Source organism: Epinephelus lanceolatus, chromosome 11, assembly GCF_041903045.1.
Source record: "Epinephelus lanceolatus isolate andai-2023 chromosome 11, ASM4190304v1, whole genome shotgun sequence".
In the NCBI taxonomy this organism is placed as follows: domain Eukaryota; kingdom Metazoa; phylum Chordata; class Actinopteri; order Perciformes; family Serranidae; genus Epinephelus; species Epinephelus lanceolatus.
Genome location: NC_135744.1, coordinates 21,645,836 through 21,661,116, shown reverse-complemented (window position 1 = coordinate 21,661,116; position 15,281 = coordinate 21,645,836). Strand labels below are relative to the sequence as shown.

General features: G+C 41.4%; 1 protein-coding gene across 2 annotated transcripts in view; it reads right to left on the bottom strand.

Annotated features, from left to right (window-relative positions):
• Positions 1-351: 351 nt before the first annotated feature.
• gabrb4 (gamma-aminobutyric acid type A receptor subunit beta4) overlaps positions 352-15,281 on the bottom strand; it is an 82,153-nt gene continuing 67,223 nt past the window's right edge. Inside the window, exons 5-10 of one of the 2 annotated variants that reach the window (XM_033643918.2) lie at positions 15,167-15,249; positions 7,610-7,747; positions 3,839-3,991; positions 2,100-2,356; positions 1,385-1,474; positions 352-1,079 (exon numbers count right to left, since the gene is read on the bottom strand). In XM_033643918.2, coding sequence (XP_033499809.1) covers positions 726-1,079; positions 1,385-1,474; positions 2,100-2,356; positions 3,839-3,991; positions 7,610-7,747; positions 15,167-15,249 — 1,075 coding nt within the window. In that variant the 3' untranslated portion in view covers positions 352-725. The remainder of the gene's footprint in view (positions 1,080-1,384; positions 1,475-2,099; positions 2,357-3,838; positions 3,992-7,609; positions 7,748-15,166; positions 15,250-15,281) is intronic. The other variant, XM_033643926.2, reaches the window with a different exon arrangement.

Here is a 15,281-nt window from a genome sequence, read left to right as displayed (position 1 = left end):
TGGGCGGGAATGCGGCGGTCAATCATACCATCCACGCGGAGCCCATTAGGCCAGAGCTGATGTCTGATAAAGAGAACGATATCACTTCAAAAAACCCAAGGAACAACACATAATCCAAACAAGGTTGCTGTACATAGTAGAACCGGAGATTTCCGTGCATGTTATCCATGGGCGGGGTGGGTGAGGGCGGTGGGGCTGGTGGAGGGAGGGAAGGGGGGGTGTCAAGGATCTCACTCAGCTGATGCCTGAACAGACGAGCCACCACTAATTTCATGAGCTGCAGTAGAGGATTTCTGATTACAATAAGTGTCAATAAAAAGTCAATGGGACTCTGAGACATCTTTTCTCTCTCAAGAGCTTTCACTTTCTCTTTTTTTCCTTGTGTTTTTTTTTTTAGCAAAAATATCATGCAGTCTTTAGTTCCAAAAACCCCCGGGTGGGATCTCGTGTTTGTTTGTTTCTTTCTTTCTTTCAGGAGGAAAAAGAAACTCAAAGCCTTGAAATTCTTCTCTCACAATTATTCTTAAACATTCAAGTCATCCTATTAATACTTTGTACAGCAGAGAGGTCCTTCAGGTTTCACACGTGTATATATAAATATAATATATAGAAATATGCATATACATATGTTCAACTTGTATATGTGTATACATATTTTGGAACTGTATCAAAGCCAATTTAATGTGCTCTCAAAATATGGCCCATGATTCCTAGTGGGATGCACATCAATTCACATAGTACAACCAGTAGATTAGGTTGAAAAATCCAAAGGTGATAGGGAAAATGACCCGGGACCACTTGTCAATGGTGCTAACATCTGACAGGTTTGGGATTTTCAACTTGAGCTTGGAGGAGCGTCGTCGTAGCCGACAGTTGGCCCGGCTCCGCATGGCGCTCCGGTCCAGCGAGTGGTGGCTGAAGCCATCTCGGGGCGCCATGGGCTTCCTGAATTGGACCCCGGAGCTGTCGAAGGACATGACTGAATTCCGAGAGTCACTGACGCTGCTACCCACGTCAGAAGGCATCACCTCGTTGTTCATCTCCAGCGTGGTGAGGAGGATGTTTCCATAAGCATCCACCTGTGAGGAGAGGGGAAAGACACTCAGAGTCAGTGAGGTCTGAAATGTCGAGCAATAGCCCCAAATTCCCCCAATAATGAAACTTATATTAACCCCCCTCCCTTTCCCGAAGCTGTCAAAATGCAGGGATGATATGGAACGTCATTTCTTGCATGCCACAGAAATAGTTAACAAAGAGTTTCTTTATACATACATCTATTAGTATTCACTTTTTTTCTGTGATATAAGTAATCTGAACAGCCTTAATCATCTGACTTTACTGTGAAGGCTGGCCTACAACTGATATGATTTCTAAATAAATGTACCCCAACTTTTCTTTGTTCCTCGAGATACAGATTTCTTCGCTGTGTAAATGACCTGAAGGTGTTGGTTTGAAACGGCACGGAAATGGAGTCCTTGCAATGTGAAAGAAAAATGAAGAGAACATTAAAACGGCTATAAAATTTTGGCAAATAAGCACATTTTCTCAAAAGTTACACAATGCATAAGACATAGAGTTAACAGTAAACAAGTTTGAGTAAGCATAGCATTTAGTACTTCACACAAAAAACAGGGGGCGGGGGCTTCATTCAGTCTGACCATTTCAGCATCGCCAAATCAAATTACCAATGCCTTCTCAATGGGCATTCTGATATTTTGTCCATTTTAAATGGATGTTAAGGTAGCAGAGAATGAATGAAGCCTACAGCTTAAACACAGACAACAACCTAAATAAGATGAGAATGTTTACACCACTCTTGAGCTAGATGAATCGCTATCTCAATGAGAAGGTCTATGCTCGATAAAAAGCAGTCTGTGCTTGAGGTAGAAGCAATGGATGATGGTTGGTGAATACATATTGGGCTGTGGTGGCATCAGTATGCTTCTGGAAAGATTACTTCAGGGAATACTGCATACAGTATGTGTCTGTGGATAAAATGACTATGGCTAGAAATCTTGTGTGCAGAACATAGCTGTTTTGTACTTGAACTCTGACTGACACAGAGAGTAAAAAGAGAGGCAGCAGATGAAGATGCAAACCTGTTCCCTCAGGCGCTTCTCTTCGTATCTTGTGCGCTCGTTGTTGGCTTTGTTCAGCCTCTCATTGATTTTCTTCTGTTGCGCAGGGCCCCGGCCAAAGAACACATAATTTACAAAGGCATATTCGAGCAGGGCCAGGAACACAAACACAAAACAGCCCATGAGGTAGACGTCGATGGCTTTCACATACGGAATCTTTGGGAGAGTCTCCCTAAGGTGGGTGTTAATTGTTGTCATGGTAAGCACCGTTGTCACACCTGAGTACAGCAGCACACACAGAAACATAGAATTTATGGTCAGACACAGAAATTATATTTCACTTTAAAGGGGACCTTTTATGCTTTTCCTTATTTTCTATTTGATATATGATGTCGCAATGTCAGACGTTCAAATTAAAGGTTGCCAAACTTTCAAACAATGAGGTATTTAAAAGCAATCCCAGTGAGCAAGAACCTTGGACTTTGGACCTTTTCAAATACTCAAATACTAGTTGTTTTTTTTTTTTCTATTCTGGCTACAAGATTCTTTATATGTTCATCTGTTCCAGGCATGCTACAGCAAGCGTTTTCACAATGTTCCCTACACTGCTACATGTAGCCACATGCTAATGTCAGGGAAAAATGTAATCACGGCTGCCCATGTTGCTAATTTCTCCTTGATTTTGGATTGTATTCCTTCTGGAACTTTTCTGGTTATGTTTAGAAGCTTTTATTGGTGATTTTTAATGGGAGAATATGCTGCTATATACAGCCATTCCCTGGGTCTAAGTGCACTGCTACATGTAGCTACATGCTAATGTCATGTAAACATGTAATCTAGGTTCGCCGATGTTGTTAATTTCTCCTTGATTCCAGATCATATTCCTTCTGGAACATTTCTGGTTGTGTTTAGAAGCCTCTACTGGTGCTTTTTAGCAAGAGAAAGTGCTGCTATATACAGTCATTCTCCGGCTCTAGGTGTGCTGCTACATGTAGCTACATGCTAATGTCAGGGTAAAATGTAATCTTGGTTGCAGATGTTGTTAATATCTGCTTGATTTCGGATCATATTCTTTCTTGAACATATCCGGATGTGAAGATTTTGGTTTGGAAGCTTTAATTGGTGATGTTCTCTACAGTAGAAAGTATGACATTGACCCATTACAGTCATTCCCCAGCAGTGGTGACATGGCAGACAAGCCAAGATGTGGAAGACCTGGAAAAGCTGACCAATCAGAGCAGACTGGGCTTTTTTGGGAGCCTGTCTCTGAAAAAGACGGGCGAAAAAATTGAGCATCTCAGACAGAGGGTATATTCACGCCTTCCTGCACAGACAATATGAGGAAAATAAAGTGTTTAAAAGTGCTTTATGCACATTAAAGCATGTAAACGTGTTCTGGTAGAAACCCAAAATACAAGTATGAACCTGAAAATGAGCATAATAGGTACCCTTTAAACATTTGCACATTCACATTTAGACACACCATATATTTATATATTTATATTAAACTTTAACTACATGTCGCAGCGATGCAGACCTCCTGTCTATTTTTGTAAGCTGAAACCATTTCCCTCAGTGGCTTTGGTCATGGCTACTTGACATGAATAAAGTTGATAGTTTCACATGCCTGTAAATGTAAACAATGTACACAACCAACTTTGCACATGTGACCGCCACATGCTGTTAGTGCCAGTGATAATCACTGGATTTCAACAGGGGACAGTCGCAAGTTTAATAATGCAGCGGTGGCTGTGTCTTACCCAGGGCCACCCGAGCTGCAGAGGCATCATAATTGATCCAGAAGGAGACCCAGGAGAGGATGGTGATCAAGATGGAGGGCATATATGTCTGCAGGATGAAATATCCAATGTTCCTCTTAATCCTGAAACTCAGCGAAAGCCTTGGATATGAACCTGTAAGGAGAGAAGATGGAGTGATAGTTTGGAAAAGAGCAGGGGCAGAGTGGAAACACATCTGTTAAAAAAAAAAGGAGAGAAACGTTGGCACAACTTAAGAGTTCCAAAGTCTGCACTTTGACAACGCGCAGGGTAGTCATTTCTCCATTTGTTCAGATGGAGCACTTAATTTCCCCAAAGCGATGGATTCCTTTCCAGGGACAAGTTCGATTCCAATTAAACATGGCAGAAAGTCGCAAACACGGCAGATTTTTCTGCAACCCCCTATCTCAGCAGGCAGCTCCAGCATCCCTCTGAGAATTGTCACAGAGAGCTGCTCTGCTTTTCTTTCGCACTTTCTCTGTCCTCTAAACATTACCAAAAGGGCATTTTAGAGGTGCATAATTGCAACACATGCCTTTACACTAAAAAGAGGAAGGTAAATATATTTATATATATGTGGCTGCATGGCGGTAACTGATTCCATTTTACATTTTGTGGGGAAATATCAGCTGGTTGTGCCAAGACATTAATTGGTCTTTTGACTGCATTTTAATTTAAACAACCACAACAATACAATGCTGATGCAGACTGCTATATATACATCATGGCATGATCTCTCTGCTTCAGCTATAACTAGATATTTACGAGGTTGGAAACAATACAAATTGCTCTAAATATAGTTAAATTCTAATCTATGTGTTCTATCTACAGTTTTATTTCCAATATGTCACCAAAGAAAAAAGGCCTCAGATAAGCGCGATGGTTTTAATCTAAAAGGCGATTTGCTATGTGGGGAACACACAATGATGAATGACCTCATCATCCCCAGGTTCCTGTAAATCTTTTAATGAATCAATACTTTAGCATACATACTTCATCAAGCCTGAGACAAATAGCTTAGATCAGATCACCCAAGTACATCGTAGATTAATGGCGGCGACAAATGTTCACAAGTTTCATTAAAGGTGTTATACCTGGCCACATGCTCAAAACTAAAAGGGGGGCAGCATTTCACCTCAAAGCCAACAACTAACTAACGCCAGGGTGAGAATATGCAAAGTTTGACTAAACTACTGAAACACTGCGGTCCAAATAAGGCCCTGATCACACAGAAAGTGTTTAAGGAGCTGAAGGCGCCTTTTTGTAATTGATTTTAATGAGAATGAAGCTTTTTGCTCGCGGTTTTTGCATTGCGACACGCCTTGTGTTTCTGTGCTCTGGGTGCCTGGCGTTTTTGTTGGAGTGCTCTGAACTCCTCGAGCTGAAAACACTTCAACTCAAAGCAGAAAAATGCCCCACATCATCTCTTTCTTTGTCATCTTTGTCTAATCAGATGATTTGAGGGGCGGGCCTGTGGCGTTCACAACGAGTTTACAGTTGGTGAACAATGGAGGAGAAACTGTTGATAGCAATTGCTGGATACCCAGAGCTATATGGCCCGACGATAGACAGTAGGTTGTCAAACTGCTCCCGAGTCATCCTAAAATGTGCCTATAAATAAATAGCTGTCATCGAGGAGAAGCTCCTGGACCAACTGGTGGTACTCCCCATGATCCATCCCCTTTTTTAGGGTCTCATGTGCCCACACAGATCTCTGTTTCCCTGTGCCCAACAAACTACTTGCTGACAACCTCTCACCCTCAACCAGAGCTACAGCAAGTACCCTCTGCTTCAACATTTTAGGAACTAGATACTAATTACTGACTAACGGTTAATTGATTACATAGGAAGGTTAGAGTAAGGAGGTGATGGTGTGGTTGCCTGGCCCCAATACAAAGGCACAGCAAGCATTTTTTTTCACCAGTGGCATTTAATTAGAAAAAAAAGGCAGTGTGGCGTGCCTCGTGTTTTGCAACCTGCAAAAATGATTCTTGTGTGATCGGGGCCTAACACCGCTATCTTAGACATGAATCCGGATAAGTGCCGGAAGTAAACAAGTCACCATTACTGTGCAATGCCATTGTTGCAATGGCTCAAAACTCTGAAGCCTCATTAATCAAAAAAAGGCCCATTGGACCGAAAGCTCATTTCTCCAACAGCCTGGTATACCAAAATCAAACGGCCATTACTTAAAGTACCATTTGACTGACAATGCACACTGTCTGCAGTTACTTTCAGTTTCTCAGTGGCGTTTGAGGCATTGATCTCGGGTGTTTTTCACCAACCCGTTCCTGGTGACTTGAGCCCTATTTCCACCGAGCAGTACGATATGGTACAGTTCAGTTCGGTTTGCCTTTTTTGCATTTCCACTGTGTAAAGTTGTGGATGGTACCAATGGAACCGTTCCGTATCATCCCCATTTTCGGTCCCCTCTCTGTTGGGGTACCTAGCACACAGATCTGGTACTAAAAGGTGGAGCTGTGAACACTGCAGTCTGTTGATTGGTCACTCTCTTTTTTAAGGCTGAGTTGTGGCTGATTTTGAGGCTCATGTAACCACTGTTCATACAGTGGAGAGTTTTATTAGTAAACTGTAACTATAAAATTAAAGGATGTTTTGCTACCTCTTGCAGCAGCTGGAGCCTGAGGAAAAAATAACTTAATTCACTGGGCCGACTGCCGGCAACTTTTAAAGTGGAACGGTTACTTGTAGTGTTACTCAATGTGTAAGCTGACGACGTGAATCCATCAGCACACCTTAAATTTCAGCATGACAACTTTGACCATTACTAAATGTCAGCCTCGTTCTGTGGATGATAAACAAGGTGCAGACTGATAAAGGAGGAAATACAGTGAGTGCTGGATGGATGTCTGAAGGGTTACTTTTGGTTTCAAAGGTACCATACCGAAAGTGTTTGGTAGAAACGGGGCTTTTGACCTCTTTGTCCTCTCATGTTGGACTATCGGCAGGCTGGAAGCTACAGTGACTCACTAGGTACAAGTGGTATTACAGGCAGGATGGGCCAGGGCTAGCTGGACAGGTCGCCAGATTATCGCAGGGCTGACAAACAACCATTCACGCTCACATTCACACCTACGGACAATTTAGAGTTATCAATTAACCTAGTCCCCAATCTGCATGTCTTTGGACTGTGGGAGGAAGCCGGAGTGCCCGGAGAGAACCCACGCTGACACGGGGAGAACATGCAAACTCCGCACAGAAGGGCTCCCACACCCGGGATCGAACCGGCAACCCTCTTACCACCACACCACCGCCATCAGCACCTCTAAAGCTCACTCTGAAGTAGAAATAGTAAACTGCACAAAAGAGAAATACTCAGGAAAGGACCACAAACTCATGTTATACAATAATTACCAACACTTCCTGTACATTAATTGAAGCTCTGATTCTAATAGGAACTCTGATGCTGAAATATGTAAGAGAACAATTACTGTAGTTATCATGAATCAACATTTGGTACTTCAGTTGCACTTTGTTTTTTTGCAATCAGTGCACATTTTACAAATATGTGGAAATGGCCACCTACAATCTGCTGCAGCGAAAAGGAAATTGTCTTCCTGCACGACCCAAATATAATCATATTCCCCGCAGTGACAATGACGTATATACTGATGCCCCCACTCACAGAACTCACAGTGGCGACACAGATCCAGAGGTGTTCATAGAGCATCATTTTGTGTATGCAGTGGAAACATTCAGCCTAATTAGAAACATTTTTTACAACAGCCTTACCTGTAGTAAACCAGACCTCCCGGGACACCAAGCGGACGTCTATAATGGAGAACTGAGGTAACTCTAACTTGTCGACGCCCGTCACAGCGTTGTCTCCTCCTTGCCAGAAGAACACGATGTCATCTCTGGTATATCCGTCTATGTCAAGGTCAGGGCAAATTCAGGGGGAGAGGAGAGAGAGAGGGAAATAAAGCATGTAGAGTGTGAGTGTGGTGAAGAAATAACCATTAAACAGAACCATTTCTATTTATAGTCTGTTACAAGAGTATGGATAATGAGTGGAGGTCGCTCTGACAAATCAAACACGTATTACTTTATGTTTCATTACAGTCACTTAAAGCTAGGCAACCTCACAAGATGCTTTGTCTTAGTTCCTTGTATGTGAACATTTGGAGGCCACTGCATTGCAAGAATCTGTGACTACATCCTAAAATGGCAAGTGATCATCTTAATCTTAATCCATCTTAACTCCCCAACAAAAAAAAAAAAAAAAGGATTTTTTTTTTCTCTGGTAAAATGCAATAAAAGACATTTTTTTCTCACTCATTTCTTTGTTTAGATAAGAGCAAGGTGTAACAGTCTATTAATAAAGAAAGACATGTAACATAAATATGAAATATTTTTAAATAAAACTATCTATCTAACAGTATTTTGAGCTGCACAGCACCCTGTAATCACAGTGAGATTTGTAAATGTCCACAACTGTCATTGTGATTAAATTTGTCTCTGTTGATTCATTATAGCCAATATTTTTAGTATCAACCTCAATTTACAGCCTGTTGTCCAATACCTATGCTTTGTCACGCCCCTCGGACTGTGGACGCACCAGGCTTTCAACTAATTCCAGTGTAAACCTACCTGTGTCAATATTTTAGGGTGATTTCAGACTGAAAGTACGCTTGCTTTGATTAAATCAGGGAATAGAGTTGCCTGGAGTTGGTTCGTGTTCTCACGGCAGCATTAACAAGCGGACCAGATAAAATGCCTTGCGCGAGAAAGCTGCTCTTGATTGGTCGGAATTTCCATGCGGGAAAAATCCAGGAAGTAAACAAAACGTTGAAGAAGAGTACACTTGCAAGATAAATGTGACACTTTCTAATGTCACAATGGAGGGACAACTACGCAGGTTGATTTTAGCGCTGCTCATTGTGGACTATATTGCTGTTCATTTTAGTCAAACCATACAGTTTGAAAACGAGGCGCGGCTCCAACTAGAAAACAATGTTTTGATGCATTGGATGTGCTGAATGTGCATATTAAGGCAGTACAGGAGGAGGTGCACATTAATAATCCTCCAGGACTGTAACATGCTCATGTTTAACCCAAACAATGTGTCATGTGACTGCAGTTGGTTCAGTTCGACGTCGGAACACATTCTCACCACAAACGAACCGCACCAGAGTTCGTTTGTAACCAGACCGAGACCACCACTTCAAGAAGGTCTAAAAAAAGCCACTAAGAACACTCAAACTAAGTGCTAAAATGGGCCAAGCAGGTTAAGTACTACATATTTCATCACAGCTTTATCAAAGGAATTCTAAAGATGCATTACATTATTGTAGTCTGTTGGTGGGAGGAGTTGGGGGTTTAGGGAAAAATGTGTTCTCCAGTAGAACTATGCAGAACCTAAGACAGCACTAAAACAAACAAACAAACAAACAAAAACACTCCTTCAGCGGAAAACTTTTCTACCTAAGACTTTAATCTGTCCATTCTCTCAACCTGCAATCACATGCTCCACTGTCCAGGCTCCTATGAAGCAATATCACTGCATGCATTACCTGCTGCATGAATATTTATTAACGTGTGTCACTTGGTATGGCGCTCCCACACATTCTAAACTGGCAGTGCAATTGAAAGTGACCACAGCAGTAGATTTATGTCAATAGGCCAGTATGCATTCACTGCGGAGCCATTTCTCAGTCCGGGAAGTGTTACTACATTTCACATTCTACTACCCCACGTCCAGACCTGGATGGCATTAAACTCACTAAGGGACCAGGATTCATTACCATTAAATCTCCCTCTGAGGTTATAGGGTAAGGAAATGTGACATTGTCCATGAAATTGAAACAACTGCCTGCCTTATCAATCAAACTGATGGTTAATGTGCACGACTCCCACCAGTGCAGAGTTCTTCAATGAACATAAACAGCAGGTATTCTCACAACTTTTTAATTCGTGGCATATTCATATTTCATTTCGTATTGATATCCCTGAGGGTAAACACTCTGCACTTTTATCTTGGACAACAAGGACCGCAAGTATCTGCTGTATTGAGCGAGTGATTGATGGAGTGGTCGATGAAAATGATCAAGCAAGTACAATTTTTAATTACAGCACGAGCACATTTTGCTCCTGGATATTGACTTATCTAAATTAAAGAATTTGAAAAAGAAGAAAAGACATGAAACTTCAATTCAACGATATTGGGTGATATCATTTCATTTTTATCCAGTTTTCCCTGATATGTATCTGATGTCTTCGCAGATGAACATGCATACAACCAAATTCCTTTTAAGAGCCAAGCTGCCAGTTCACAAGCATGTTCCACTTTTTTTAAAATCCCATTATGATATTTAAGGGTTATTGTATACAAATCTAGGCCACTTTATGTGTCATATGGATTGCTGTACATCTATTATGTTGATCTGTTCTGTACATGCGACACTAATTGCACATCTGGGATCCCTCCTCAGTTGCTCTTTCTGAGGTTTTTAGCATTTTTTCCCCCATTAAAGGGTCTGAAGTTAAAGTTTTTCTTTATCCACTGTGAGGGTCCAAGGACAAAGGGATGTCATATGCTGTAAAGCCCCCGAAGGCAAATTGTGATCTGTGATATTGGGCATTGTAAATAAAACTGAATTGAATTGAATTAAGGGCGGCACGGTGGTGTGGTGGTTAGCACTGTCGCTGTTGTTCCTGGTTCGATCCCGGTTTTCTCCAGGTACTCTGGCTTCCTCCCACAGTCCAAAGACATGCAGGTTAATTGGTGACTCTAAATTGGTGTGAGTGTGAATGGTTGTTTGTCTCTATGTGTCAGCCCCGTGATAGTCTGGCGACCTGTCCAGGGTGTACCCTGCCTCTCGCCCAATGTTAGCTGGGATAGGCTCCAGCGCCCCTGCGACCCTCAAGAGGATAAGCGGTTATGAAAATGGATGAATGGATGATTTGAACTGAATTTAATTAAATTGAATTGAATTGAATTTACTAGTCATAGACTGCTTAACCTGTGAAAAGAGTTGGATCATAATTCCTGTGCAGTCCTGCTGTCAGGGGCAGTCATAGGTACAGATGACCGCGGCTCAAGGCCCAGGGGGGCCTACGGAAAGGTCTGTGGTTGACCCTTAAAAGATAACTTCTGGATTTTCCAACACGGACCCTATTTTCCTGTGTTTTTGTGTCTAAGTGATTAATGGAAACCACAGTTTGTGAAATTGGTCAAGTATTGAGCAAGACCACTGCTAGTGAAACAGGCTGCAATCTAATACCTGGCGGCAATTGAGCACTGTCAATTTACATCCACTTAAAGTGCTTGTTTTTGCCACTGACAGGCTCATATGGTTATTCAGTGTCTGACAAATCATAGAAAGCATCCCTACAGAGATAGACCTTTTTGTTAAAGAGTAAGATCCTTTTTGTTTAACCAGAAAAAGGCCTGAAATTGCCATTGCCATTTCCACCATACTACTATTTAAATAAAGAGTGATTTAAGTGTGTATACCGCCAGCAGTTTTTCTTTACATCTCAGTGTCGGTGATTGTTGGAACAGTAGGAACACAGACCAAGAAAGTTTTGTGAGTTTATTTTGTTTCTGTCTTTGAATGAAGAAGCGTTGTTTCGCAGTGATAAATTGCTGTTTATTAAAGTAGAGCCTGGTGGGTTTGATTATAGTGATTTCTGGGCTGTTACTGGATAAACAAAGAGGATCTTACTCTTTAACAATAAGGTCGGTCCTGTAAGGATACTCTCCATAGTATCGTCAGACACTTAAAATAATAACCTGAGCCTGTCAGTGGCAAAAACAAGCGCTTTTTGTGGATGTAAACTGATGGTGCTCAATTGCCCAATGGGATTACATTGTAGCCTGTTTTGGCCCAGTACCAGACCACTTTCAGAAATTGTCCCAATTAGTCACCTAGACAAAAAAACAAGGGAAAACAGGGTCCAGGTTGAAAAATACCAAAGTTACCCTTTAAATGGGATCAAATACATCAATTTACTGAGTGACTTACATCACTGACAGTAGAAGTTATACGTCTTTACATTTATTGTTATCATTAAAACAGCACTCGTGCCCCTAATGTTAAAATAAAAAGGAAAACATGCAGCCTCATTAGCTCAGTCAAAATCCATCACCAAAATCAGGGTCTCAAAAAAAGAAAAGCAAGAACACAAAGAGATAATGAAAGGAGCGATGAGGCAATGGCCAAATTTGTGGCCCAAAAAAGTGAAAGGTAACTGTGGCAAAGATAATGGTATCATATGAAACTAGACGTCTAGTCTACTAAGGCGTCTATTGGTACCAACCATGTTATGATATCCTCTTTGGAAGAAGCTAAAAAAAAAGCTCCAAATTTAAGTTCAATTTTGGTGAGGTAAAAAGCGGAATTGCCATTTTTCAAAATGGTGCATTTGAATGTTTCTGCATACTGGGGCCCCTAAACAGTCTTGTAATTGCATAGATTGGGTATGGCTGGAAAACCAAGACTCTTGTGGATTCAATGAGCCTGCTGAAACTGGCCTGCTCCCCTGGCTCTGGGGCTGGAGAACAAATCAGGAACAGAAGAGTTAACCAGTACTTCCTAAATAATTACTTTGAGAATTTGCTTTTTTGCTGAGAGTTAGATGAGAAGATGATATGAAACCAGGAGACAGTTAGCTTAGCATAAAGAGTGGTAACAGGGGGAAACAGCTAACCTGGCTCTTTCCAAAAACAGCTACATCCACTCACCGGTCTAAAGTTCACTAATTAACACTTCTATCTTGTTAGCTTAATCCACACTATGTCTTGTTTGTAGTTCTCCTCTAACTCAATGAAAATGGCAGATAATCATAAATTAATGTGCTAATAAATAACTTGAGATGAAATTGTATGATACTCTCTCATTGAGCCAAACATCTGATCTCTACACACTGATCAAGTCCTTAATAAATCATTCCTGATTAATCAGGTGCCAAATGACACTTAACCAATAACTAATTATAACTTCCTTGTTTCTTACACGTGTGTCTCTTACCTGTCTCATGTTCAAATTATTCATTAAAGTGATTACTGTGGTTGTGGTGGATGTTTACTCAGACACTGCATGACATTAATGTAATTAAGGGGTTAAAGAGCCACACTGAGGGATATGTAAGGTCGCTAATATTAATGTCATCATTTTGCCTTCGCCACTCAAAGATCCAGTGGTGGCCCTGTCCATCTGTCACACTGAGGGAATCAATGCACATCAGCAAGCACTGTGATTTCTTCACTATTTCTCAAGGCAGTCATCAACTGCAGAGGTCAAGCCTCTGACAAATGGCACACATTGGCAAAGATGCCAGATATTTCACTCATGACTCCTCTAAATGATCTCAAGTATAACTGTATACCAAAATAAAATGACTTAATTAAAGGGCGGGTCTACTTTTTTTGTGGGGTATGACATTCGGTAGCTTCCCAGTAGTGTTCCTAAACTCAAAACATTTTCCCACGTGACCTGATGATGATAGATTTCTGCATGTTGCTCCTTATAAACCTGTTTATGAATGTTCTGAAAGTCACACAATAACAAAAAATAAGCGATAAAGGCAGCAGATAGACCAGCAACGCTGTTAGGTAAAATTATTATTCTGCCAATGGAGTCTGGTAAATTTGATAAGTGCGATATCATGGCTTCAGCTCCCCCTCTGACAGAGCTGTCTGATTGCAAGGTAAAGCTGTAAAAGTAATCTAAATATAGCGTACCCTTAAACTGGTATTGTCTTCTTTAGGTGGTCCTTTATTTAGCTGGCTAAATTATGTTTTTCTGCTGCCCCTGTCCACAGCAACATATCCTTGATGGTTCATATGAATTAGTGCCCTACGAATAACATTAAGTACTTAATGAATGTTATGGAGGTGAGATTTAGGACATGAAAAGTTACTGTGGTTAGGTTTAGGATAAGAAACATGGTGACAACGTGCCTTAAAATGACTCAGAGTTTAATCAAAGTCTGGTTCCAAACACTAGTCCTCTGGGACAAAGCCCTGTGTTTTGTGACTCATCCACCACCTCACCCTGCCCCCTTACGAGACCGCTTCCCACTTTATTCTTGACCCCCATCAGCACATTGGTCACTTTATCACAGCCTTCCATATTACGCAGGTTATGCACGAGTTCCTGACTCATCATTACGTGGGACTGGTACGAATTTTGGTGCATCACTTTTCATAGAAAAGCATACAAACAGTGCATGAGAACAGTCGGTCCACAGTCATTCCATTCCATTGACAGTAACAGTAACTTTACTTTGCAGAACACAACGAGTTACTCATCTACCTGCTGCCTCAGTTGGTTGGTTTGTGTTATTGTGTGACTTTTTGGAAGCGAACTAACATGGCATCCACGGCACTACATTGCTTAGCTTCTGTGCCGGTACTTCTGTCTGCTTCTCCAAACTGGGACCAGGACTACTGTCGGGGGCTGTACGCCCGCTGCGTTTTTTGCGCCCTCAAATTCATTATTTTCAATGTAATGGCTGTGCCCTGAGATAAACAGAGTTCAACTTTTGGAACGCAGCAGTGTGCAATGCATGTCATGTGACAAGGAACAACTAATCACAGCTGACAGATATCTTCCCCTTCTTCCTTAAATATCAGTCAGTAGTAAACATGAAGGAGGAGTCAGTCATTTTAGTGCAGGGCTACTCAGAGCTTTACATCTGTCCCACAGACATTACACATCCAAGACAACACCTGAAAGAAGATCCACTCTGCACTCCGGATTTCTGGTGAGTAGGCTATGATACGATGCTTGTTATGGTTGTTTAGCAACCTCAGACGTAACCTGCCTCCGGGCCCTTGAAAGTTGGCACAGAGAAAGCACAAGAGTAGTGCCCATCGTCTGACCTTGTGTTTTCCAGGCATTTAAAAACATGGCATGTGTATGGCCCCAAAGTCATACATTGACAACTGATCTATAAATGTGTATAAATAAAAATATTACATCATATTATATTTAATCTCAAAGTGTCTTCACCTGGTTAAATAAAGGTTTAATATTCAATAATTCTTCTACTTCCGAGCTCAAATCTTCTGAGCTAACATACATGTGGGGGGTTGAGAGGTGCTGTTACCCACCTCAGTATTTTTGCTAATGGCTGAGTCAAAGTATCTGTTTGAAAAATGCGGAAAAGAACGCAGATAGACCCGCCCTATGATGTCATTTGTAGAGGTAATGCAGATAATTTTAACATAATGACTGCCCAGTACAAACAGCTTCCTGGCAATCACAATTATTGCTTTTGCAGGTTGCTGTAAGTTCAGTGTCGAGGTCTGTGTTGTGAGGGACAGTGTCAAATCATACTCACAGCTTTCAATTTCCAGGGTGCAGTTCTGTTCATCGAGAGGGTACCTCCTCAAGTCCATCATGCAAGCAGCAGTGGTGGTTATTCTATGAGAATTAGAAGGAAACAGAACAGAGAT